The sequence below is a fragment of the Phaethon lepturus genome, unplaced genomic scaffold (assembly GCF_000687285.1).
Source record: "Phaethon lepturus isolate BGI_N335 unplaced genomic scaffold, ASM68728v1 scaffold13710, whole genome shotgun sequence".
Taxonomy (NCBI): domain Eukaryota; kingdom Metazoa; phylum Chordata; class Aves; order Phaethontiformes; family Phaethontidae; genus Phaethon; species Phaethon lepturus.
In genome coordinates, this window is record NW_010514121.1 from 50,804 (window position 1) to 76,599 (window position 25,796).

The following is a 25,796-nucleotide window of genomic DNA, read 5'->3' on the forward strand; positions in this document are numbered from 1 at the left end:
CTATTATTTACAATATACAGTATTATTATTTCAGGGTTACCATCATCTGCCAAGTCATCACAATGGTGCTGTAGTTAATTGCATAAATAAGGGGGAGGGGAGCAGGGATGCACCCCTATTTTGTTTGGTACCTATTGCTTCTCACCACAATCCTGTCAACATTTCCACAGCACCTGCCTTATTTCTAGGCACAGATAACGTTCATTCATTAAAAAAGTGGGCGGGAAAAAAGAGCTTTTCCAGCCCAAAAAAGGTGGCAATGATATTATCCCAAGCTTAATGAAAGTTCTTTACTTTTAAAAACTGGTACTTTAGTAATCAAAAAATTTAAACTGATTAATTAGTTCACAATACTATTTAGAGAAAAACTGCTCTTAAAGGACTCTAGTATAGGCCTATATATATATGCCTATATATACGCAACTGTGTAAACATATGCGCGGTAGTGTTAAGCTTCCAACAATCTGCAATGATTTTAAACAGTTACCCCAGGAAGCACTGCTCTTAAGTCAGCTTTAGGTCATGCTGAGCTCCTAAGATGTGGCAAATCTCAGCATCACACAAAAATTCACCCAAGTTCCAAACATCCACCTGTATTGGGAACTGAGAACCTGCACCACGCATCCCTGAAGCGCATCCCTGAGCTTCCCCCCCCCCTTCTTATTTATTTATTTTAAGGAGATTGTTGCTCACCTTGAACATTTGCAGAATGCTCTGCAGTGGGTCTTTGAACTGAGAAGTGTATTTTTAATACATTTTATATTGTTATGAAACACTGTATATTTCTCAAAAAATTAAGGCAGTCGTTATTTACAGTTATAACCCCCTTACCTCATTCATTAAGGATCCTACTGAGGCAGATGCTTCACTATAAAATTAAGAAATGTAAGCAAATATTAAAGTGTTTTTCTGAGATGAGACAAAACAGAGTGTTAAGCTCAAGGGGGCAAGTTCTTGCTTTCTGCAGGCACATGTGGTTTGGCTTTTTTTATATTGTTTCAGTGTAAACAAAAATCAGCATGAAATTCAAGTCGAAAATCAAGAACATACTTCTCATATTGAGACAACAATGTGTGTAATGCAACTGAGCGGTTTGAGGAAGTGACCAAATGTCTTTCTGGGTCTTTTTATCTGCTCAAATTATCTTAGCAAATAATTTTTAACCCTCCCAACATTTAAAATGCTAATATACATCATGTCATCATCTCCCAGAACAATAAAAAAAAGATAGACCCTGCAACCCTTTGGGCAGAGAGCTCACACACTTCACATTATGTTTTTGAATGCAGCTCAGGCAAGGAACATCGCATGAGGGCCTTAAGCAAAGCTTTTCTCTTAAGCTTGATCCAAAATGAGGATAGCATTACCTCTGTCCTAACTGCTATCCCTACCTTGGTACGGATGGGGAAGACAGGCAGCATGCCTGCCACCGCTGCCAGCTATCAGCTACAACGTCTCTGTGTCCATGCAAAGGCTAAAAGTGCAGAGACCTCAGAAGCAACAGGAGATCCCATCCCCCTCCCTGAAGCGGCTCACCCAACTACACAACCTCCAGCCTCAGGGCGAGAGATGCGAGGTCCACAGCCCGGGTGGTATGCTTCAGCCTCCTTCTCCTCACTCTTGTGGACTAACTCTCCTGCTGCGCCCGTGCAGCTCTCTGGCTTTACACTTGAGAAGAGATGTAAATAAAAAGCAGCAATGTTTTCCAAGGGCTTTTTCTTTTCAGAAAATAAAAAAACACCTTCAATAAGCAAGTAGGTGGAATTTAACTTTCTGAATTTTCATAGAGCATTTTGTTGCTGCTGTTATACGAGCACACACTCCTTTTGGAGGAGAGGAGAAAAGGGGAAGGGTTTCTACCACAAGGCTAAGAGGCTCTATTTGTTGGTTTTATGTATCAATAAAATCAAATTACAGGCATCGAGGGACATTTATTTCAATGCTAAATACCTTGTGTTAAGATGTCAATTAAAGTTTTCCTGAAGAGGAAAGTTCCTCAGCAAAAAATGAATGCATTAAGAATGAGTATACCATTCCCCAGAGGATAGAATATAAAACAACCTGTCAAGTAATCAAAGATAACCAAAGAGAATGTGTTAACTCCCTGATGTTTTTTTCTGTTCAGTATCAGGTGAATGCAAGCTCTTTTACCACCTGACAGAACCCTGTTCTATTAATTCCCTGCTTCTCTCTTTCCATACCACTTTTATCAGCACTAAAAAGCTTCACAAACTGGTGGCTGACAAAGAGATACACTTGACTGTGCATTATTTTAAGGACAACAGCAATGCCGACCAGCCAGAAAAATCTGTCAAGCATACATGCCATTTAAAAAGCAAAATAAAACACAGCTATGCTTTGAAATATATCGAACTGTTAATGAAAATTAAGTTGTGTTCAGCACTAGAAGTCTGTATTTCTTATATGCTGGTAAGGGAGAGCCCATGGCATTTGGTTTGATGCATCTGTAAGTGAGGATTGTTCATCCTTAATTCATAAGAGAAGGCAACAGGAAAATTCCATGAATTCAAGAAACTGTTCCAAAGCAAACTTTCCATATTTTGAGTAAAAATGTGATACAAAATACTTTTAGGACCTGGAAACAGCTGTAATCTGGAAGTCAGAATTGCACCCTATGCCAATAAGACACCAAATGCACATTTAAAATAACAACTGCCCTAAGTAGAAGACTTTAACTACACAGATACAAGTACTTAAAGTGGGAGCTCTACTGTACCAAGAGCTCCCCTGAATTACTTTAAAAACAAAAAATCCCACACATGAACAGGAACTGATGAATACACTTGGGTTTGTTTACTTTAAACAAAACAAAAACCACCCACAGGTAAAGCAGAAGAAAAATCCCAAGCACCAAAACCAGCATGCATTGTAAAAGATCAGTATTAAGGTCTAACTTCAGCTCCCACTTCAACAAATTAAAATGAATGGAGAAACATTGGCCTAGGAAATGCAAATGACATTTTTTTCAGTCTATGTAGACAGAAGTATTTCTACTCTGAAGCTCAACTTGTTGCAACATGTTTTTAACATAAAAAGTACACTTTCTACCACCCACCCTGGAATTAGTCTTAATTAAGAAAGAATGTTTTGGAATACAAGGCATGAAGAGAAGGAAAAAGCAGAATCCATTGCTCTAGGTGTTAAAAATCACAAACACAGCCTTCCGAGCTATTTTAAAAAACTGCTTAAAGATAGCCTATATTCATTACACTATGACTGCTTACCTTTTTCCCTCCTGTTACAAATTGCTTGAAGTGAGATCTTACAAAATGAGGATGAACAGCAACAATCTGGGGAGGGGGGTCGGGGACAAGAAGAAGAAGAAAAAAAAAAGGAGAGTATTGTGGCTTAAGTAAGAGTTTACAAGGAGCACCTTTAAACTAGATAACCCTTTGCCATGTATCAAATATTACAGCCAAGTTCTTTCTCTGAAGTACAGCCTAGTTGTTTCAGACATGTACATTTGTTTTTCCTAGAAAAGTAGAAAATTCTCCGTATTATATGACATGTGACAAGTCACACGCCTGACACCGAGGGCCACGTTACACCAAACAACTACGTTTTTGCACAGCAGGCAGCAGAATTAGGACTGTGCAGCACTGAACTGCCACAAGCAAGGGTTACCCCAATTAAGTCTTGTTTGGGGTCTGCCTAGAGAGCACACGCACCTCAGCCCTGTCACAGGACAAACTCATGTAGCACCAACGCACCTTAAACAGCCTCTTTGCCTTACGCGTTACATGTCAAATGTGGGAGATCCAGCTGTAAGAGCAGTAAAGCCCTACGAGGCACATGAGTCACATCTGATGTGTGTGAAAACTTAATGACCTCATTCCTTTTTCCCTCCCCAAGAGCAGCTGCAACATGGAAGACCCCTAGCAGCAAAATGCAACCATTTGCCTACATCACCTTTCCTCCTGCAAGAAATCTTTCTTGTTAAAAAAAGCTAGATCTTCCCATATGCCTACTTAGAAATGCTTTTTCAACAGCCAGGCAGCCACACGTCTCTCAAGAAGAGTAACCTCAATTATGAAGTTCAGGGTATACCAGCATCAGCACCCATTGCCTTATCCTAAGGTAGGCTTAACAGATAAGGATTGGTTGCAAAATATTGACCTCATAGTTAGCAGAACCCTCAGAATTTGTATCACAGATCTACAAAGAAAGAAATATGTTGAGACAGGTAACAGCCAAAACAGGACAATTTCTCTTTCACTTTGCCTTTTCTATTTGAAAAACTCAATAAAATACTTCTTACAAAACCAAGATCGGCTTTCCTCCTGCCTAACCAGATCAAAAGCTTTTATATTGAGATAGATACCTATTTTCTAGTGACTTGAATAACATTATAAGGAAGCGGTATTCCTCCCTCTCATTTAGATTCAATGTGACCTTTCTGTTATTAAAGACAACAACAACACAATTACTAAAGATTAAAACAAGCACTTACTTTAATAGGACAGTCAAACGTTTCATGGAACTCTTCCGCTGAATACAATCCAAACACCTGCACCTGAAGAAGTATATAAAAAAACCCAAAAATATTTATCTAATAACCACTTGACAATTAAATGTAAATCACTAACAACTAGAAGATTAATTTAAGTGCTAACAGTTACATTTTATTTCCTAAAGAAAAAGAAATAAGTAATATATAACAATTCAGAGTTAATTGAGACATCTTGGGCTTCTATTACGGTGTATCTCTAAATATTTGCAGCAGTACAAAAGTACTTATTTGAATCTTTTTTTTTGTGATAAACACAGCAAAAACTACAAGTTCCTTTTGCTTTAGGCTTATCAAATCTGTTTAATAGATACTGATCTAAGTAAAGTAAGAGCAACATAATACATTCAGGCGAAGATAAATTAAAAACACTTCCTTTCTAAGAAAGAACTGTAGGATTTTTTCCCCTTCCAGCAATACAGGGTTTATGTAAGAAATTTGTGACAATAAAGCAAAACCAGCCTGAAAAACAAGTCCTATAAGTTTCTTGGCATCCTCTCCTCCTCCCAAGTGCATTCAGCGCTATTTTGTTTTATTCCAAGACCACTGGAAATGTCTGTCTCTGAAGATTCCTCCCTTCTCATCTGTGTTGATGTCTCAGTACATTTCACAGTCAGTACTGAAGCTGTAACCATAGGCCATCAGAATATCTATCAGAATTAATCCATCTGAAGAACGGTCAACATTAAAAAAAACCCCGAAACTAAAAATAAAACCAAAAGCATGTTTCTACTGTCAAGAGAATTAACAGATTTTAAAAAGTTTACTTCCCTTTACTTACAGAACAATTACAGAGGTATCAAGTATTAAGAGATATTATTAGACTTAGATGCTATGACTACAAAATAGGTTTTCTCAAGCTTTTCGTAAGTACAACCCTCTTTTGGACTCGTCTTTTCATCCAACATGCAACATTCCCTTCCCCAGTTCTCAGATGAGACAGTTGACAATTCAGTTCCTGCAGAACTTAGGAGCATAATAGAGCTGAAGACTTATGGCCAGGAATTAGTAATTGATTCACTAATTATGATTTCCACAAAGAATAATAACTGGTTTGCTTTTTCATTATGATTTTAAGAGGTTTCCACCCTCTGCCAGAAGCTGTTGGAAGAAAATCATCCCAGCAGGGATGGACACTGCTGGTGGAAGGAGGAAATAAAAAAGGAGCATTCCATGGAGCGATCACTGAAAAACTGCATCTGACAGCATATCTACTTTAGAAGGTTCTCAGACAGGTTTAGTCACTTGTCTTTATTTTCTGAAAAAGGTAACCCCTTCAGTAACTCTGCTCTGCGTGTTCATCAAGTTAGACTCAAAGATCTAAGTGATCTTTTAACCTTATTTCTCTCTCTCCTCATCCTCATCATGATTCCTTTAGAGGGAAAACCAAAACATAGTAGTAACAAAAAATAATAAATCCACTAGACAAAGATCTGCAGAACAAAGCCAGTAAATACCAGTAACAGGCCACAAAAAATGAGGCTTAATGGCTCTCAAAAGATCAGTTCAGAGGACAAGAACCCCCAAATTTCCTGCAGATAGTCAAGGAGACAGAGTAAATAAATTAGACTTCAGGTAAACTACAGGAGGAACTAAGCCAACAGCGAGGAACTAAGCTATCCTCAGAGCGGCTTGAAGTTCAGCAGTCTCAGTGAAGTTGAAAACATCTCAAACCACCTCATCTCCCTTCAAGCTTGTCTCCTCGATACACCTAAGCAGCATTATCAGCTCTGTACATTACTCATTAGTGAATATACTGCCTCTAACAACATGTTTTAAAAATACTGCTGCATGCACTGTGTAGGGCAGAGCTATTGCTCCAAAGGATTGGAAAATCAATATTTGGAGACAGTGAGATATATCGCAAAGCTGTGATTATGTAAGCCAACCAAAGGGTTGCATTTGAGTTGGGCCTGGCTGTAAGCCTAGAAAACCTTTGGGCTGATGTCTAGAGGATTTTGTTTTCTGGGTTTCTGTTTTCATCAGTTGGCACAGCATATCCAATGCAACAGACTAAACATTAGAAACAGAGGAAAGAGAAAATAAGACAGAGAGAAGAAAGGAGGAAGCAAGAGAATAGACGTGGTTAAACCACGACACTGCAAATTCCATGGAAGCAGAATCCTCAAAAAAGACATAACACCTCTCTCAGGTTAAAACTAATTAATCAAAATTAACATTAGCAACAGTGCTTTCAGTGTTTTCATAATACTGCATTGAACACTGCACTGTGATATTCCTTTAAGTGTATGAGAACAAAACGGAGCCAGTTAACTAAAGAGGAAAAAACAACTCAGCATAAAATACATGTTATCATGTTTACTCTAGGGACACTGTATAACAGTTTATTACTTCTTAATGTCTCTTATTCTTCAGAGAGAAAGTGATTCTTTTGATATTACAAACCTATATTGGATTTCTCCATTTCTACTTTCTATCCCCACTCAACTCATGATTTTTTGGGGTAGCTGGAAAAAGGATTTCGTGATGAGAGTCCACTACATTTTGCCAGTCCTGTCCAATTTTAAATATTCAGAACCCACTACTCCAGTACATCCAGATTTAGCTGTTTCTTTGCTTCTGCATGTGGAAGAAGCAGCCAACCTTCAGTGATCAAAAGGCAGGAAAACAAACACATTTTATCTATAAGCCACGTTTCGTGAAAAATGATGAATGTAATACTTCATGGATATTCTTAACATAAATGTTGTTACGGGTATTAAATATTACACTAAAACAGGTAGACCACATAGGTTTTCAATATAATTTCTATTTCTTCATATGAAAAAAGTGACAAGCCAATAAGGGTGCAAATTATATCTCTGTTATATAATGACATAAGAGAGCTTTAGCAAAAGTGGGAATCAGATCCAGGTTTTTCAAGACAGGATACAAGTAGGCAAAAATGTGACATAAAAAAACTCCACAATTGTGAAGCTGCAAGTCTGCTTCCCCTTCTATTTATTCCAGCACCAAAATTCTCCTCTTATATCCTAATATTTCAATACCCAGACATTTTCCCCAGACAGTGGCCAGACTAGAGTGGTAGTGGTTTCGATTTCTGCTCCTTGCCATGCCAGTGGTGACCAGCTGCAGTGGAGTCCATTAGCAAGGAGGATTTTCAATAAGGCAAACGTGCAGTACAGAAAAGCTGCAAGCGGCTCCCAAAGCACTTGTTGGCCATGTATGACATACAGGTGCCAGGTTTTGACATTAGGTCTGGATGCCACCCAGCAAGAGGAGGGTTAGAGAATTGCACTGTGCTGCTATGCCCCCCTCCCAGTCAGCATAGCTAGTCCAAATCTAGTCTGAGAGCGGTAAAAGAATGAAAATAGTAGTAAAATACATCAGACAGCAGAACAGATATGAGGAGGGGGTTGTCATCATAAGGCCTTCCTTCAAGAAGACAAATTGTTTCCATCTCCCTCATATTGGATCCACTTTGATATGGGAAAATGCACTTCCTGCCTATTGCAAAACTCTTTTGCAGTGGTCTAGAGGATGTATCTTTATTAATTGGTACAAAATACTTGTATCAACCTAGCTGGCTCAAAATTCACAGGTCTTTTTATTATATCCCATTCTTGTTTAAAGCTGGTTTAAGAAAACTAAGCTGTTTAACTTTTCCTTTTATTCTTTTTTAAAAAAGGGTTTCACTATTTTTACTTATTTATCTGAGCTAATGATGACTTTGCAACCACTTGTACAAGTCTTTAACTTGTTACAATATGAACACTCCCACTGTAATAAGGAAAGAGCTATTAAGTATTGTAAAGTTACACTTTTGTTATGACCCAGAACCCAGAAGTGCTACATTATCTGGCCAGGAATTCCTGCCATTTTCTTATACAGTAGCACAACATACAAGTATGTGTTTTCACCCATTTTAGGGGTCGATTCTTTCATAGAGACACACCTTTCTGGGTCAAGTAGAAAGTCTAACTTCTGAAACACCCAGATCTTTCAAATCTCCAGGTGAGCTTTTCAGTGTAGAATATGGTGAAGCATCAATGTCCCTGGACTCTGTGAATGCAAATATGATGAATATTGTACTTGTGATACCCCAGTCCTGCGTGAAAAACACTGCCAGAATTAGCCGTGACTTGGGGACCATAGTTTAGGCTGCCTTGTATAGCATTTAATGTCACCTACTGGCTATCTCACTAACTGAAGACAGTCACCATTGAAAGTATTGGAGTCTTTTCAAATATAGCCACACCAGAGTAGGGATTAAGGACTTTTGAACATTTATGAAATCAAATACGTATTTTTAATATTAATTTAACATATGAAGAATATGCATGGCTTGTAGTCTCACCGCAACATACATATTTCAAGTCAACAATCCACAGTCACATATGAGAAGCCCTTACAGCAATTGCTTCCCACCAACATTCAAAACCAACACCTAAACAATGCTAGCTCAACATTTTTATTACCTTGCACAATTACTGACCCTTCCCTTATCTTGCTTAGACAATTAGGACACTCTTGCTGTGTTTCTCACAAGCTGTAAAATTCTACAACCCACTTTGATAGGCACTAGCATCCCAATTACTGTGTCAAGATACTGACATCAAGATATCTCCAAGAAACAAAAGGATACATAAACTGGCTGCCTGCCTGCCTGTTGAGAAAAAAAAACCCACCTATTTGGAAGGAAAAAACCCAAGCCCATACAGTCTAACGGAGTTGTTTCCCCGTTTTGCCTACTGCAAAATCCAATTTTTTTTTTAATTTATAGAACTTCTGCTGAATGGGATGCATGCATTAGCATCACTGACACTCCTCCTCCCCCCAAGTCTACTCTGTAAGAAATGTTCTCCTCAGTAAGTTAGATGGATATTGAGATATGATTTAAATGATTTTTAATGCACTGCATTTGTATATGAGCATTATATTAAAAAAGAAGCTTAAGTACACCCAGTGCATTAGAATTTTATCATTGCAAACCAACATTAGAAAAGACTGCCATCGACTTAAAAACAAAAAAGACATTCTTCTAAGTGGAAAATCAATCACCAAAACCACTAAATGTCACAGCTCAACATTCCAGAGAAGCACTGATAATTGTTAGTTATACACTGCACAAATGATATATGTCCTCAGTCAAGGAAGTAGGTGCCAGTTTTTTAGGAAACTGTACATATATTGATTTTACATTTATTTAATGTGGCTGTTGTAAGACACTTTATTCTTCTGATAAACTATGATTGCTTATCAAAAGATTCTATAATTCAAGAGAAACATTCATAACATGTGTGAAAATGAAAACCACCAGCCCACAGAAATCATGCCCACAAAATCCAATTTTGTGGATTTATAGCAGAAAGGCATTAAACTACTGTCTTGCAGGAACAGCAGAATAGTCACTGAAGTATAACTGGCACAGCAGTAATGATTAAGGTGACATGTCCTCCTGCCACAGCTGTTAATCAGCTTAATACCAGTTACATTATTGACATTCTTGTAATTACTTTTCCTACGGCACATTTGTGCAAAATATATTTGACTTTAATTTTGAGTATTCAAAGGTGAGCTCAGTTCTCAAAATGGATGGTCAAAGTGGTGGTGCTAAACACAGGAACTAACTCCACAGGTATCACAATTATCTCAAGTGTAATACTGAGGACTACTTGCTACCTTATTAAATATATAAATGGGTTTGTTGTACCTTGCCATCTTCTGAGCAAACACCCATGTATTCTCCACTTTCATCCAGGCTGATCTGATTAATCTTCACTGGGCTCTAGAAAAAAAAAAATAAAAGAAAGAAAAAAGTTTTAAAGTTGACGTTAAAGTTATATCACTAGTCACATGCTTTAACAATCTCCACACTTCCTGAGATTTATGTGTTAATGGTTGTGTAACGTTTAGTTGCATGAATCAAAAAACCCCCACAGAATAGGTATTCCTATGACAATGCCAAAGGACAGCCTTCTTTCCAACCTTTTGCCTAACCCAGAAATTTGACATTTTTTGCAGTTACGCGTCTCAGGGCTCTGGAATGCTCATGAAGCACCAGGCTCCCAGAACTTGAGCATCTGTGCCTGCGCACCACAGCTGTTTGTTAAGAGCTTTTCCCACTCACAAATAGCATAAAACACACTGACCACAAAGGCATCAAACAACTGAAAATTCTTCTGGTTTGTTCTGATGGCTATAATGGCAATTGTTTCTTCCTTCAAATCCCTTTCTCTTGCTTTCATTTTTGCCTCTGATAGTGTTCTCAGAAATGAGTATTACAAGGTATTGAAGTGCAATATAGGTGTACTTATTCTGAGACAAATACTGAGAAAAGCCTGAAAACTGCCTTCCCTATCCAGATATACTTTTGGTTCTAAGCTACAGTGTTATTTGGTATCTGTTACTGTCTATTTTAGCTTAAACATCTACCCTTAAGTATTGAGGACTAACTTATAACATCATTTGGGTAACGTGATGCATATCCTCTCGCATACTAAAACCCATCCAATTATACTCAAGTAACAAGAACCTTCTTATGTACCATGATCCTGATTTCACCCTCTGTAACAAATATCGCATCATTTCAAGCATCATTGAAGGATCTTCACCCAAGTAAGTCTCTTTTAAGAACAACTTTTCTTACTCTCATAAAATTTTGAACGGATTAAACCACAAAACAGGTCACTTCTGTGTTTCTGAGCATAGTAAAAGAGAAATCCATAGTATGTTTGTGTGAAAAGAAAGTGTCACTGGAATAGCGCTGGAGTCGTGGGGTGACATCAGATGTTACACAACTGCGTCTAAAATATCACAGGTCCTTATATACCCTATGGCAGTTGGAATTACATAAAAAGTACATTACAAAAAGTTATATAAAAACACACTGTCCAGATGGACTATCTACAGGAGATAAACAGGTCTTCTCACAGCCTTTGGAAAACTTTTCCCCATAATCTTTCACACACAAAAAAATTCCAACTCAGGGAAATGAAGTTTTTCTCTCTTCCACCATGAAAAGAATATATGCCCAAATCACATTTCATTTTCTAGAAGCTTGTTTCTAATCAAGGTTGAACAACTGAGCCCTGCACTATAAGAGTCGCCTGATGAGTTGGAAAAAGGATGCTGCCAGTCCTTTTGCTTTCCCACTTCCTTGCATGCAGGAGACACCGCTCTTGGTCTCACTTTCTGTCACCACAAAATGCTACCTGGAAGTACCACAATTATTGCCTATCACGAAGCAGTCTTTCCACTGCGCGTTGTCTGCCAAAAAGTGCACTGCCGAGGAAGAAGTCGAACTAATTTTCCTTGACTGATGTGCTCCAGCAGTATTTTAATTTGCCACAGAGCGGTTACGCTGGCAGTGCAGGCAGCTGGTGCACAGCCCCTGGCTGCGTTCCTCCCAACACGTTTTGGGGGTGTCAGCGGAGGAGCACGGCTCAAGCCCATCAGCCTGCTGGTATGGTCAACACCTTTGTGAAAGCTCTGATTCTCTGATGTTACACATACAGTTGGCCAATTCCAGGAATTGAGGATGATGAGTAAGGCAAGACATGTCAGTTGTCAGTCTCACCTTCTAGAAGCTTCATAAAAATTGCTAGCACACACTTTTATTCCTGCCTTCCCTTGAAAACGCCCTTCTAAACTTCCCTTGAAAATGCCCTTCTAAACTTCTGTTTTGTTCATCAAGGTGCAAGAGAAGATTTTGCCTCTGTCTAGGGGGAAATAAAAAAAAAAAAAAATGCCAGCACGTCTCTACCATTCCCTCTACAATGAGAAACAACTCAGGCCTTCCGAAAGGCCAAGCACAGAGACTTCAACTGAGTTCATCATGGAAGTGGCATGGTTTTTTTGTTCTGGCCGGCATCTAAGTTGCCATTGTGGTAACTTTCTCACAAAGGTTTTTCTCTCCTTTTATTACTCTACAATTGGAAAGGCAAAAAGTTCATCTGAATTACCCCATCTTGACACAGGGTTATACACTAAGGTACAGTGTTCAATTGCCATGTTCTTCTCATCTCTCCAGCACCTACATCTTTTCATATCAATTATTTTTAATAAATATACTGCTGTGCCAGTCAAAGTTACTTACCGTTTCAAATTTTGTCGTATTTATAACTTTGCCAACACTCTGTGGATAATTCTGGTATTTCAGAAAAGAGGAGCACAGATAATTTTGTGGGTTACCCTCCCTCACCCTGCTTTTATTTTTTATTTTTATTAAACATTATCAGCTCAGTCACAGCCTTACAATTGTCTTTCCCTTGTGTTTTTTTTCCAAACCTTATTCCGGCTAACCCACTGAGGAGTTTAATTTGCCTGGCAAAAGAAAACCGGTTTTTGGTTTTTACAGTACAGAGAATAAATACCCTTCCTGCAACATCCACCTTTACAGGTCACCAAAAGATGACAAATCACTCAAGGTTAGAGAGGACACAGGTAGTCACTAACTCATCACAATCTGGAGGACTAATAATTTGATATAGCCAGAACCCAGATGTGCTCTGGGGTTTGGTCAGTTGACTATTTTAAAGGTATTGTAAATGGGTGGGGAAAAAACACTGTCCAAGTTTACAGGCATCATATTAAAAAAAAATAAATAAATTACAAGTTAAGAATTACAACAGCAATCTGAGGACAAAGTGTCAATCTAAAAATTAGGAACATATAATCCATGTAAACATTACTCAATTAAAAGATGATATAATCTTAAACCCCATTCCAAAAAACCACAGGCAGCTGCATGTAAAAACACACAGCTTCTTTGGGGTCACAACGATACTTCAAGCACTGTTATAACAACACCACACATAGTATTTCTAAAGCAACATAATTTAAATCTGGCAATAAGGAGGATCCTGTTAGGAAGGGAAATACACTGAAATGATTAACCTGGGAACAGTTTCACAATTTCATACAGTGTGGAAGTTCTGGCAAAGAAGGAAGAAACGTCTTCAGCTGAATTTCCATTAGCTGCAGTTTTCTTTCTGATGGAGACATGTTTGGAATTCTGGACAACCTAAGTAAGTTTGACTGTTCAAAATCAATAATGTCAAGCTGACACGATAGAACAAAAAAAATGTTACCTTAATGGAAGAAAGAAAATTTTAGGGAGAGGGAGAAAAAGCTAGCAGGAACCTTGCACATAAAGATCTAAATGCAGGCATTTGCAAAATCCTAAATTTGAAGGACAGGAAAATCAAGTATCTACCAACAAATGTACCTCATGTGATAATCAATTACCTAATGTAAAATGCTTGAAATAAACGCACTTAGTATGGATTATGTCAGCTCTTCAATTAGGAGTAAATTCACGGCCACTCAGAAAGCTTCTTTTAATTGTGTTCTTTGTGGCAACTCCTTCTCCCCCGACACTCATCATCAACCCACCTTATACTATCAGTCCCCCAATGGTGAACCTCAGAAATCAATTTGCTAATGTATAATTTGTAAAGCTCCTCTGACTAACAAATGGATAATTGATTCTTTCACAAATGCTGCATCCCAATGGATATGAAGTGGATGAACAAGAAACATAAGACTGGATTTCACTCCAATTCTGTGAGAAATGCAATATTTACAAGCTAGGAATCTAAACGTTTTAATAGTTGCCTGTGACTTCATGCCTTTTAGCCATGGTTAGCAGGCAAGCAACACACATATTAGGAGTGTGAAAAGCAAAGCACTGTTCAATCATACTTACAACAAAGCTCATTTTACATCAAGAGGTTCCCATCACTAATACAACTCCCTTAAGCATCCCTTTCATCCATTCTTTAAAAAGGATTTTCAGGAACTTTTCCTAAATTAACCCAAACATTTTTATCTATCAATCTATACACACACACATATGCATATCCAGAGAAGAAAAACACCTATAAGGTCTTTTCTGCTACATTATTATCAATCTGGATCTACATAACTACTATGTAGCTGCTTTCCATAGTAAGGCAAATTACATGTACACAGTTGGAATTGCAATAAAATAAACAAATTTGTCCTCTACAAGTGCCTATTTTTCATTTATTCATATATTTCCATCTGCATGACACTCACATAAACAAGCATGTAAAACCCCATGTACAACAATATGACCAATCTACCTACTGCTTAAAATGTTAGCCCACTAGAGTAAGGACTACCATTTCTATGTTTGTATTTTTGTATGTTTGGACTACCATTTTTATGATTGTATTTCCACCACGGTGGAGGCATCCAAGTGCAAAATACTGATTCATAAATAGAAACTGCCTCAGTTATTGTCATAACTAAGCTAAGATCCTCTCAAAATACAAGTCTTGCTCTAGGTAGGATGAGGAGCTTGCTTTGAATAGAACCCCAACTCTTCAGCTTTTACAACCATAAGTTAGACATTCTATATGCATCAACACCAATGAATTATGAGAAACACGCAATCCCTTTAAGACTATTGGGGGGAAAAAAAAACAACACACTAGGCAAGTACTGAATATTTTCTTTCTCCAAGGGTGCCTTTCCAATCCACAATGATACCCTCAGCCCACCTAAAAGAAAGCCTAATTTACCTAACTTCTACTTTTCAGGACCTTTTTATTTTGGGAAGTGATAGGAGGTGACAGCAAATAAACGAGATAGTGGGAGAGTCTTCAACTATTAAAAAAAAAAAAAAGGGAAGATATACAACACCTAAGCACAAGTGTATTGCATGTTGTTTGTCCCATCTGTTTTGACTTCAGAACACTGATGCCCAGAGATCTCTTGTACTGAGGAACTACCTTTAAAAAGAAATTGAACCCATGCACTCTCTTGCTCCAGATGCTGCAGTGCTGCACTGACTTATGCATCTTTTGCACACTTGAAGAGTTTTACTGATGCAATAGAGGGAAAGGCAACTCAGAAAAGCAAATTCTGATGCTGTATCACAGTTTACCTATAACCAGGTAAAAGTGCACACATGCCTATGCGTTTATACACAGCTGAGAAACATAGCGTAGTAGCACAAAGGTTTGAACTGAAAAGGCAGCTTTAGAAGTTACAGAATAAGCTCTTTGCCACTGCCTGCAATAGAAGTAGTATACTCTGCATTTACAACACTTATATTTTCATTTGATGAAAATTTACTAATATACACACCAACAAGGTTTTGTTCAACACTGGCAGCCAAATTCTGATAAGTGAGGATTCCTGCTCCAGTGCTTTTCCTATAACACTCTTGAATCTGTCATTCTCCAAATGAAAAATGGGAGATTATATCGCTTAGAAGAAAAGAGAGGGGGGAAAAGCTGGGTAGAGTGACAAGGTCTGGGACAAAGAACAATAGCAACATTAACTTTTATTTTGTCTGCGGGAAGGCAGACCTTGCCTACAAAAAAGAAAGATCTCAAAAGCTTGTCTAAAACTAAGGGAATATTAGGACAACGAATGTCCCATATATAGTCTGAGAAAGTGAGAAAGACCAAAAAGCCTACAGTGATTTCAATATTTTCCACATCAGTGAATCCCTTAATCTTGTTTGTCAACTACAAGGACTAAGAAAAAGGAAAAAAAAAAAATCCAAGGAAAAAAAAATTTAACAAGGGATCTCCTAAATCTGTAGTAGTTGCTAGATAACCAGAACGCTTGTCTAGGAATGATGGACCTATTACTGAAAACACATCTATATTGAAAGGCCAACACTAATTCCTAGCAGAATTTAACCATTAGCTAATTCCTGATGGATCTGAAGTAGAATCTCTTTTCTATTAAAACACTGGTGTGTAAGGAGATATCCTCCCAGGAGCTCTGTGCCAAAGTAAACAAATTACTCCTGTTTCCTCCTCTCCCCAGGCCCCCTTCACCATCTGCTGTATAACTGTAGGTCTTCAACGATGGTGTGTCCTAAGCCTGCATCTACTTCTTTGTTGTTATCCGTGTATTAAAGCCATCTGAGAATATGAAGCAATATTCCCTATCACACAAGCACGTGGAGGGCTGAAGTACAGGTGGAGGACGGAGGAAGGGCTGCAGGCAATGACTACATACATCGTCCTTGGAAGACCCAGCACAGCGTGGGAGAAGACTATCCCAGGCAATCTGGAGGTTCACCTCACTGATTTCTCTGACTGCTTTCTTTTCAGAACAGTTCCCCAAGCACAATGAACTTGGAGAATCCATGACCGAGCATTAACGTTCCACACAGGCTACTGAATTATAAAGTGGGCTTCAAAGAATGATCCAAAAAACCTACCAAAACCTCTGAGGATGAAACTAACCAGGGCGCTTTCACAGCTTGTTTCTAACAGAATACCATCACCACTGTCATTAATGAACTTTTTGGATTTTGTAGAAGTCTGCCCCTCAAAGTAGAAAGTATGAGATTTTTCTCCATTTCTTGATAAGCCACATTTCAGAGACATGACTGATGAGAAAAGCCAACCAGGTCATACAGTGCAAGTTCTACTCAGCACTGGTTTTCTTTTTAGAGATTATTTTATCCATGCTTTGACCAAACAACTTTTAAAGAAGCAAAGAGGCTCTTGAGTATTCTTCTCAGGGGTCATGCACTGTTGTGCCAACATGATTTCCAAGAAGGTTTTCACAACAGCCATGATGCTCACCCTCCTCCCTGACCTAACACAGGACAGAGGACATAACCATATGGAGCCTAGCATCCCTGCTTCTCCACACATTCCATTATATGTAGCCATTATTTTCTCCACAACTACATAGTTTTCTTACTTCTATCAGCTCCTGCAATGAAAATCTACACTACTTTTTCCAGTTATTTTAGCCTGTCAACCATTCCACTACAGACAATTATCCCAACCTGATGGCTACTGAAATAAGTTAATTTTATTAACCCTCACTGACGGAAACAGGCAGAAGCATAAATATCGTAAAGGAAGGAACTCCCTTTCCTGGCTGAAAATGCCATAACTAGTCATATTCCTGGCATAGTTAAATATTATACTGGGTGATCAATGCTGAAGTTCAGCCAATAGCGAGAGCTAAAGTGCCGTTTTCCATGTAAACATTCAGTTATCAACACTGGTATAGATTGGTGTAAGTCAGAGTTATATGCAATAATAAACACATTCCCTGCTTACTGAAAGCATCGTATTCTCTTTGGACATCAACTCTGGAACTTCCTTTATTTGCAATTATATCATCTGACAAAGTCTCACAAACCCATCAGAGATACTCAACAGTGATCAACGTTGGGTGTCTGATTCTTGACAGGATCCTAAACCATATGCAAATCAAAAAGATGGGCGGAAAGGGAGGAGAGTACTCACACAAGTAGAAACTATGGATCATGAAGTGCACTGTAACTTACTGTAAACAGCATATTGTATGCCATATCCTCACTGTGACAGTAAGATAGGGAAAACTAAATGTGAAGACGAATTGATCCTGTCCAACTTCCTCGATGCATTTACATACAAAGAGGCTCTATTTCAATACCAGTGATGTGTAGATGTGATTGCTTATAATAAACTTTATTTAAAGTAGATCAAAAAAGCAGATTCATTCATTCCTCCATCTTTACACTGCTCACATTTCACAGCTCCTATCTTCAAAACTGCCAAGACCTGCAGCAGCTATAGACTTCAGTTAGCAGTCAGTTTAGGGTTACAGTCGTGAGCCTTCCAACACCGAAATACTCATTTTCTTAAGTTTCTTATACCTTTATTTCTCTGTGTCACAGGACACTGAGTGGGACTAGCGTCCTCAGCAGCAACACAGTGGAGATAGTCAGCTTGAAAGTAGGTACTTTTGTCAGCAGCCACTCTGAAGGTATTAACACCAAGACTGGTCAAATCTGGACTGTCCACATTTAGCAATCAATCAGGAGTGCAGTAAACAACTGCTATACACTCTGTCATGTCTTTTAAAACAAATAAGTCTCATCCTTCAGAAAGGAATCTTTATTAGATTTACAAAGTTCATTATCAATAATATCTTACCCCTTATGGCAAAAAATACTTAGTTTTGCCTTCATGTTTTGTTCATCATATTATGCCTCTGTTATGTCATTCTGTGTTTCTAATAGTGCTACATTTTTATTGTTAACGGAAACAAAGGGCTGTAGCTCTATCATTAATGTCAACCTGTATAAAAAACATTGTCCTCCAGAACTCAGTTGCTTTGGACTTTCCAACTAGGAAAACATTTTCTAATGCAAATCATATTTTATTAATGCCAGAACTCTGAATAATTCTGACAAGCAAACTGCTATTATTTTGTACATATGCACATAAGTGCGTGCCTTCCGCATCAAGAAAAATGCCATCCAGGTATAATATGCTATTTGAAAGGAAAACAGCTCTAGGAATCAGCAGTATACTAGCTTCTTAGGAATCAAACCTTTCCAAATCCTCCCTATACTTTTAAAGGTTACTAGGGTTTAGAAAACGCACATCTGTGTTATCAGTCTTTTATGAAAAGTCTTCATCAGTGCTACTTGAAACTAGCCATTTCATGGCTGCTAATAAAAACTCCAGAACAACTTGGCCCAGTGGTCCAGCTATATACCAGCAAAGAGTATTTGGCGGGGGGGGTGGGGTATGAGACAGATGTGGCACAATAGGCTTCTGAGATGACTGGAAAAAGGATGCGGTGAGTCACTGAACATGCACCTCGTACCAGTCAACATCACCTGGCCAAACCAGAAAGTTCCCAGACATCCCTGATGGTGAGAATCTGTAGTTCTTCAAATACCAACAAGCAGTAAAAGACAGAACAACCTAGCAGCATCTAGTCTTTCTTGTCCAGAACTAAGCCTCTCGAAGGCACAGAAAAGTATGTTCCTTATTTAACAGTTGTTTGAAATTTGTCAGGAGTCTTTTGAGGCTTTCTTTTAAGAGCCAATTACACTCTAGAAAAGTAATCTTTTGCTTAAATCAGAGATGAAAAAGAATTTTATTGTGCATGGTTGTTTAATATGTCTTTGAAATTAGAAACTATGTTTCTGTGTTTTTCTTAAAAGCAAATAAACTTTGTTGCCTAATATTGTTGTCAAATTAAGGTGCATAGGGCAATTTTTTACAGAAAAGGTCAGTAATCGTTCCAAACACAAATCACGTTTTCTAAATAATCACAAGATGTAGTCTGCATTTAAACAGCAAATGTTACCAAACTCAGATGGTGACTGACTATTTGTTATGCCTAGATGACTGTGACAAAACAGTATTCAATCACAGCCCTTTGCCTCATTAAGAGGTCACATTAACAAACTCTTACTGAAATCAGTGACATTCAAGAGGGCCACTAAGGTACCTTAAATGTAGTACCTTTATAGTTGGTCACGAAATACAACTGACAGACAACAGCATACCCACTTTTTAGAAAATCGAAAAACAACATGCATTTGAAGAGTAATGAAGATGTAGAAAGATCATTCAGTCTAAGGATGCGGCTGACATCCTTCTCAAAAGAAGGTACATGGGCAACATAACTGCTAGTGAAAAATTCAAAACAGAAGGCAGAAACAATTGTAGTGCAAGAAACAGCTGATAAAGTACATAGGCTTTATACTTTAACTGAAATAAATTTAATCTACAGCATACTTGTTTGTGACTGGACAAGCACGCATTTGACTTCTGTGAGCTAACAGCATTCTAGAAACAAATGGCTGGACCATAGAAGACCTTCTGTAGCTGAATCCATACTTCTAACTAAACTTTTTACATTATTCTGCACTAAGCTACAAGCTTGAAAGAATAATTCAATGAAATGGTCATGCCTTCCTCAATTTTGAGCTTATAAAAATTAATCGTATATGATACTACAAGTGTTTAAAACTCCCATATTTCATCCACGCTCCAAACAACATTTCTAGTAATAGCAAATGCCTTCCACATCCATCTGACCCCTTTGTTTAAGTAAAAATTTAAGCAACCCTCCCTTCAAAGGAAAGGGCAGAGCTAGGGGTTAACTTAGAGCATTTAAGCTATAGGACTGCACCACCCATTTGGGTGGAAGGTCCCATGGAGGGGAAGGAAACCTGTCCCCTGCATAGACACTAGTTCCTACCAAAGCCTTAATATTTTACTTTGGTTTTTGGAGCCTACATTTATAGCAGCCCACTTGGTTTTGTACAAAACACGGGATTTCAAGCTTCAAATTTAACAGCCACAGTGACACCCTGCAAATACTAACATGCAGCTATCCAGATCTTTACTCTAAATTCTGTTGCTTCATTTCATTTCCCAACTAAGTCTTCTTTCATAGTCTGACAGTGACAACTAAAATGATGTAGTTAAAGTAATAAACAGGGAATTTTAAGTAGCCTGTCAAAATAAGTGACATTTATATCATCTTAAACTCTCATGTAAAGTTCCATTCAAAGTAACAACTTCATTATACAATCAAACACTAAAAGTTACCTTCCCCATTGAAAGATGCTGCATTATCTCTCACAGCAGCTAGTGGGCTCTACATCGTTTCCAGCAACAGCATGTAATGCTTAACAATAGCTGCTTCTTCATTAGAAAAATGCTTTTCTTGTCAGCAATTAAACTTTTTCAAAAGCACATCAAGTCAACAGAAACCTCTGACATTTTATTTGCAACCTGCTGAGTTATCAACAAAACCAACAGGCCACTGACTGACCTTCAAGCAAGCAACACACTTGCTCCAGAGGCTGGTGAGTGCTGTAACTTTAATAAACCCAAGGGCAAAAATAACACAACAGAAGGAACTCCACTTTAATTTTTCAAAGTAGCAGAGATGACCTTTGATGAGTGATTTTGAATTTCTGCTGCTCAGATTTAAAAAAAAAATGAAGAAATATTTAGTGCTACACAATGTGAGACAATTAGAAAAAAAAGGCAAGGCCAGGAAAGAAATTTGTGGTAAAAAGAAATGCTGCAAGAAGGGGTCTCTACTTATGTCATTCTTTCTGAAATTCCAGCAGTCTTGAATAGCTCACAAACATTGCATGCTAAAAGGACTTCAATTTCTTTGCACTAACGGAAGCTTTAAAACACCACTTACATTGTTTTCTAGGCCCATGCATCACCTCTGAAACACCACCAACGCGTTAAACATTTAAATCCCCCCTACTCATAAAATAGACAATGTTTCCCCTTCTCACAGAATATCACTGGCACCAGCCAAGATTTCTTACCATTTTTGCTATAAGCTTGATGTTTATTAGAAGACCAGAATGGGGGCAGGTTTTCTTGCCCTTTGAAAGGTTTTTGATTTGTTACTTAACTAAACATGTTTATACAGCTTTCTTCATATCTACAAGTCCTTAATCCACAAGATGTCAGTTGAGGCAATAATTATATTAATAAATTGTAGACAGTCTAAGAAGAAGAGAAAGATGGAGAGGCATTTGGAATTAACATGCTGTGAATCAGTCCTGCATCATCCTCTGTCAGTGGCATTAGCAGGCTTCCCCCCCCGCCCCACCTCTTGTTGCCTTTGAGTAATAATTTTCAGTGCGTTTGACACATTTCATCTCACTCAATGCACTGAACCCTAATACAAGAGAACACCAGTTTGTCAAACATACGTTATTTGAGGATGCATATCCGTTAATCTCAGGCGGCTGACATTGTCAAAGACAGCCACACTGGCAAGAGCTAAAAACACACTAGGCAAAGAGGAAGGAGGGATCATGCAAGAGCTGAGATACCAGCACCACCCAAGGCCAAAGCCCCCAAATTCCTGCCTCTCAATTCCTTCCAAACCAAAAGTCTCTAACACCCGTTTCAAAGCACACACTGAATCAATTTTTAAAAAGGGTAGCAAGGAGAACCCTGGGAATTACCAACCCATCAGCCTCACCTCTGTACCTGGGAAGATCATGAAGCAGATCCTCCAAGAAGCTGTGCTAAGGCACAGGGAGGACAGGCAGGTGATTCAAGACAGCCAGCATGGCTTCACCAAGGGAAAGGCCTCCCTGCCCAACCTAGTGGCCTTCTATGATGGAGTGACCATATCGGTGGACAAGGGAAGAGCTATGGATGTCATCTATCCAGACTTCTGTAAGGTCTTTGACATGGTCTCCCACAACATAACTCTCTAAATTGGAGAGATACAGATTTGGAGGTACTTGGGGGTACTGGTGGAGGAAAAGCTGGACATGAGCCAGCAATGTGCACTCGCAGCCCAGAAGGTCAACCATCTCCTGGGCTGCATCCAAAGCAGTGTGGCCAGCAGGTCAAGGGAGGTGATGCTGCCCCTCTATTCTGCTCTGGGGAGACCCCAGCTGGAGTCCTGCATCCAGTTCTGGAGCCCTCAGCACAGGAAAGACATGGACCTGTTGGAGCGGGTCCAGAGGAGGGCCACAAAAATAATCAGAAGGATGGAACACCTCTCATATGAGGACAGGCTGACAGAGTTGGGGTTGTTCAGCCTGGAGAAGAGAAAGCTCCAGGGAGACCTTACTGCAGCCTTCCAGTACTTAAAGGGGGCTTCACAAAAAAGATGGAGACAGACTTTTTAGCAGGGCCTGTTGCAGTAGGACAGAGAGTAACGGTTTTAAACTAAAAGAGGGGAGATTTAGACTGAATACAAGGAAGAATCATTTCACAATGAGGCTGGTGAAACAGGGGCACAGGTTTCCCAGAGAGGTGGTAGATGCCCCATCCCTGGAAACAGGCTGGACAGGGCTCCAAGGAACCTGATCTAGTGGAAGATGTCCCTGCTCATTGCAGGGGCTTAGACTAGATGATCTTTAAAGGTCCCTTCCAACCCAAACTATTCTGTGGTTCTATGATTTCCACTGCTGTTGACAAGAGGAGCTGCAAACCTGAAAAGACTTTTCATCCACCTGGCAGAGGATCCATTAGATACTTTTAAGAGCAGGGTAAGAGCAAGACTGTCTTCTGAAAAGACGTCTCAGTTGTCTACACTAGTTTCACAGAGGCCTCTGTGAATATTTATGGGTCAAAGTAGAGCACATGCAAGTCTTTGCAGCACGAGGGCCAGTATTTGCAATTCAGGATACCCACATTGCTTTGCTGCTATGGACATTACAGAGTGAAGTCCTAAAAGGTTTTTTTAAACAACCACCAAACAAAAAAGCATGTTACAATATCAGAACTTCTAAGTTGTCAGTCTTCATGTTTATGCACTCAGTCTTCAACAGGAGGGCCATCATTCAAAAATTGGCCATTTTGGAGATTATGCAATTTATCTGTGAGTTTTCCCCCTCAAAGTTCACAGGAGCTGGACACATGATGAAGTAATTATGATGCATATCCTCTGAGATCAGCCTCAATTTCTGTTTTACCATTTGACTCAAATCCAGATGTAAGCCAATATGGAAAATACAAAATTATGGAAATAAAATTCTTATTTCTTCCATTTCCAAGCCCATTTACGTTATTGAACACTGTTACCTGAGATTAGGAAAGAAACGGAAATCAAGAGGACTACTGTAGCAGCAATGGTATTTTCTACATATATTTAATATGAACTTGCCATCAAAATACGTTTTAAAAAAAGCTTAAAATAAAAACCTCTCTCTCCATTCTGGTTTATTTCAGACTAACACTATTTCAGATCTAGTGACTTTTAAAGTTTCCTGTGTATGGTTTGGTTTTCCTATTTACACGTTTAACAAACTTAGATGTGTAGAAAAGTAATTTTTATATCCCCCAACTTGGCTTTAAAAAAAAAAACAACCCTGAAAAACACAGAGAAAGGCTGAGATGCTGAACAATTCCTTGAATTACATAACTGATTTCTTCCAGACAAAGGGTTTCACTTTGCTATCCTGACTATTCGTTTCTGCGATCTCACAACGCAGGAAACATCTGCTGAAAAGATTCTTTCAAAAAAAAAAAAAAAACCACACAGAAGAGTCACTCCCCAGGTACACTGTTTACTGTAAACAGTTAAAAGATTTCAGTGGTAATATTGCTTGCTCTTTAACGAGAAACTATTTTATTTACCCAGAACAATTTTTATACACTACTGATTTCCAGAAATTAGTAATACCACATAACCTCTCCTATTTACAACTTCAAGGTAAAACCATGCAGAAGGCATTTGCTCATTTTAGACCCAACAAAGAACCAGAGAAAATACTCTTCACCCCAGCACATTTACAAGGAATGTTTTGCATCTATAGGACTTCAGGAAGTGACTCACTTTCGTCCTAGGAAGGGTTAAGTTTTATTTGGGGTTTACAACATGGCAGTGCTCTAATGCAAATCCCCTAGGAGGAGAGACAATAAACAGGCATTGATAAGAGAGAACAGAAGGAAGACTCCACCAAACATTTGGTTGTGATGCTTCTAGTCTACAGTCCAAGACCTTGAAAAGTTCAGGTTTGAAGGGAAATATTCTGACATACAGCAGCCAGTTCAGAATAAACTATCTACAGGATCAACAGTGGACAACATTCATTCAGAGAACTTCAGTTTAAGCAGCCAAGGATGTCACAGAGCTGCTTCGTTTCCCTCACAGGGAGCCCATACTGTTCTACAACACTTAGTAGTTTCTCAGAAAACTTTTCTTTTAAAGGCAAGTCATCTTACATCAAAATAAATTTTCTTCGAACTATAAAAAAGAAAAAAAGAAGCACCCTTTCCACCTGATCCATGATATAATTTATCTGTTGCACTGGAGATACATACATTACAAAAAGAGACAGAAACATTAAGAATAGAATCCAAGAAACATTTCTTTTTCCTATTCTCCAACTCAAAAAGCAGTTCATATTCAAACAATAGGTTAAAAAGAAATCATTGCCATCCTTACAAGAAGACATGGCACAAAAATCTTCATCCTGAAAAAGGTCAAGTTTGGAAAAGAAATAACCAAGTAAGCACTGTAGAGCAGAAGGTAGTTTATATAGCCCAACCCTAACTTCATCATAAGAAACCATCCTCCCAGCAGGCACTGGTAGGACTTTTTAATAAACAGAAGCAAAGAAAAGAATAGCAGATTTGGGTGGATGGGTATAAAAAGGACACAGGGATTTTGTTTTATAGTCTTTATTAGACAACAGGTTCCCTTGTTCCTTGCTCTACACCTAGGCAGTGCACCAAGTCTTTACAGAAAGAGGAAGATTTCACCTTTTGGAACTACCATGGGACAACAGGGCATTGGTGACACACTTAGGGGAAAAAAAAAAAAAGGCAGTTCTACAAATTATGTCTTCCAAGTACCTGACACGGAGTACAACCAACACAAGCCTGAGACATTTAATTCCTGACTCAATAGAAAATCACAATGTCATTTGAGTGAGTCTTTGAGTCAGCTTTTTACTGCAAAGATGGAAGAGAACAATTCAGATAAATAGACTTTCATCTAGCCTGCCCCAAATGGATTACTTCAGAGAGAAAAAGACTGTATCTTTAGAAAGTAGCATACATGT

The 25,796-nt window shown here is 38.6% G+C and overlaps 1 protein-coding gene across 1 annotated transcript in view; it reads right to left on the reverse strand.

Moving 5' to 3' along the window:
* Nucleotides 1–25,796, reverse strand: part of VPS41 (vacuolar protein sorting 41 homolog (S. cerevisiae)) — a gene marked incomplete at its 3' end in the record, with an annotated part of 95,024 nt that overhangs the window by 48,270 nt on the left and 20,958 nt on the right. The window contains exons 4-6 of the mRNA XM_010292089.1: nucleotides 10,203–10,277; nucleotides 4,472–4,534; nucleotides 3,246–3,311 (exon numbers count right to left, since the gene is read on the reverse strand). Coding sequence (XP_010290391.1) covers nucleotides 3,246–3,311; nucleotides 4,472–4,534; nucleotides 10,203–10,277 — 204 coding nt within the window. The remainder of the gene's footprint in view (nucleotides 1–3,245; nucleotides 3,312–4,471; nucleotides 4,535–10,202; nucleotides 10,278–25,796) is intronic.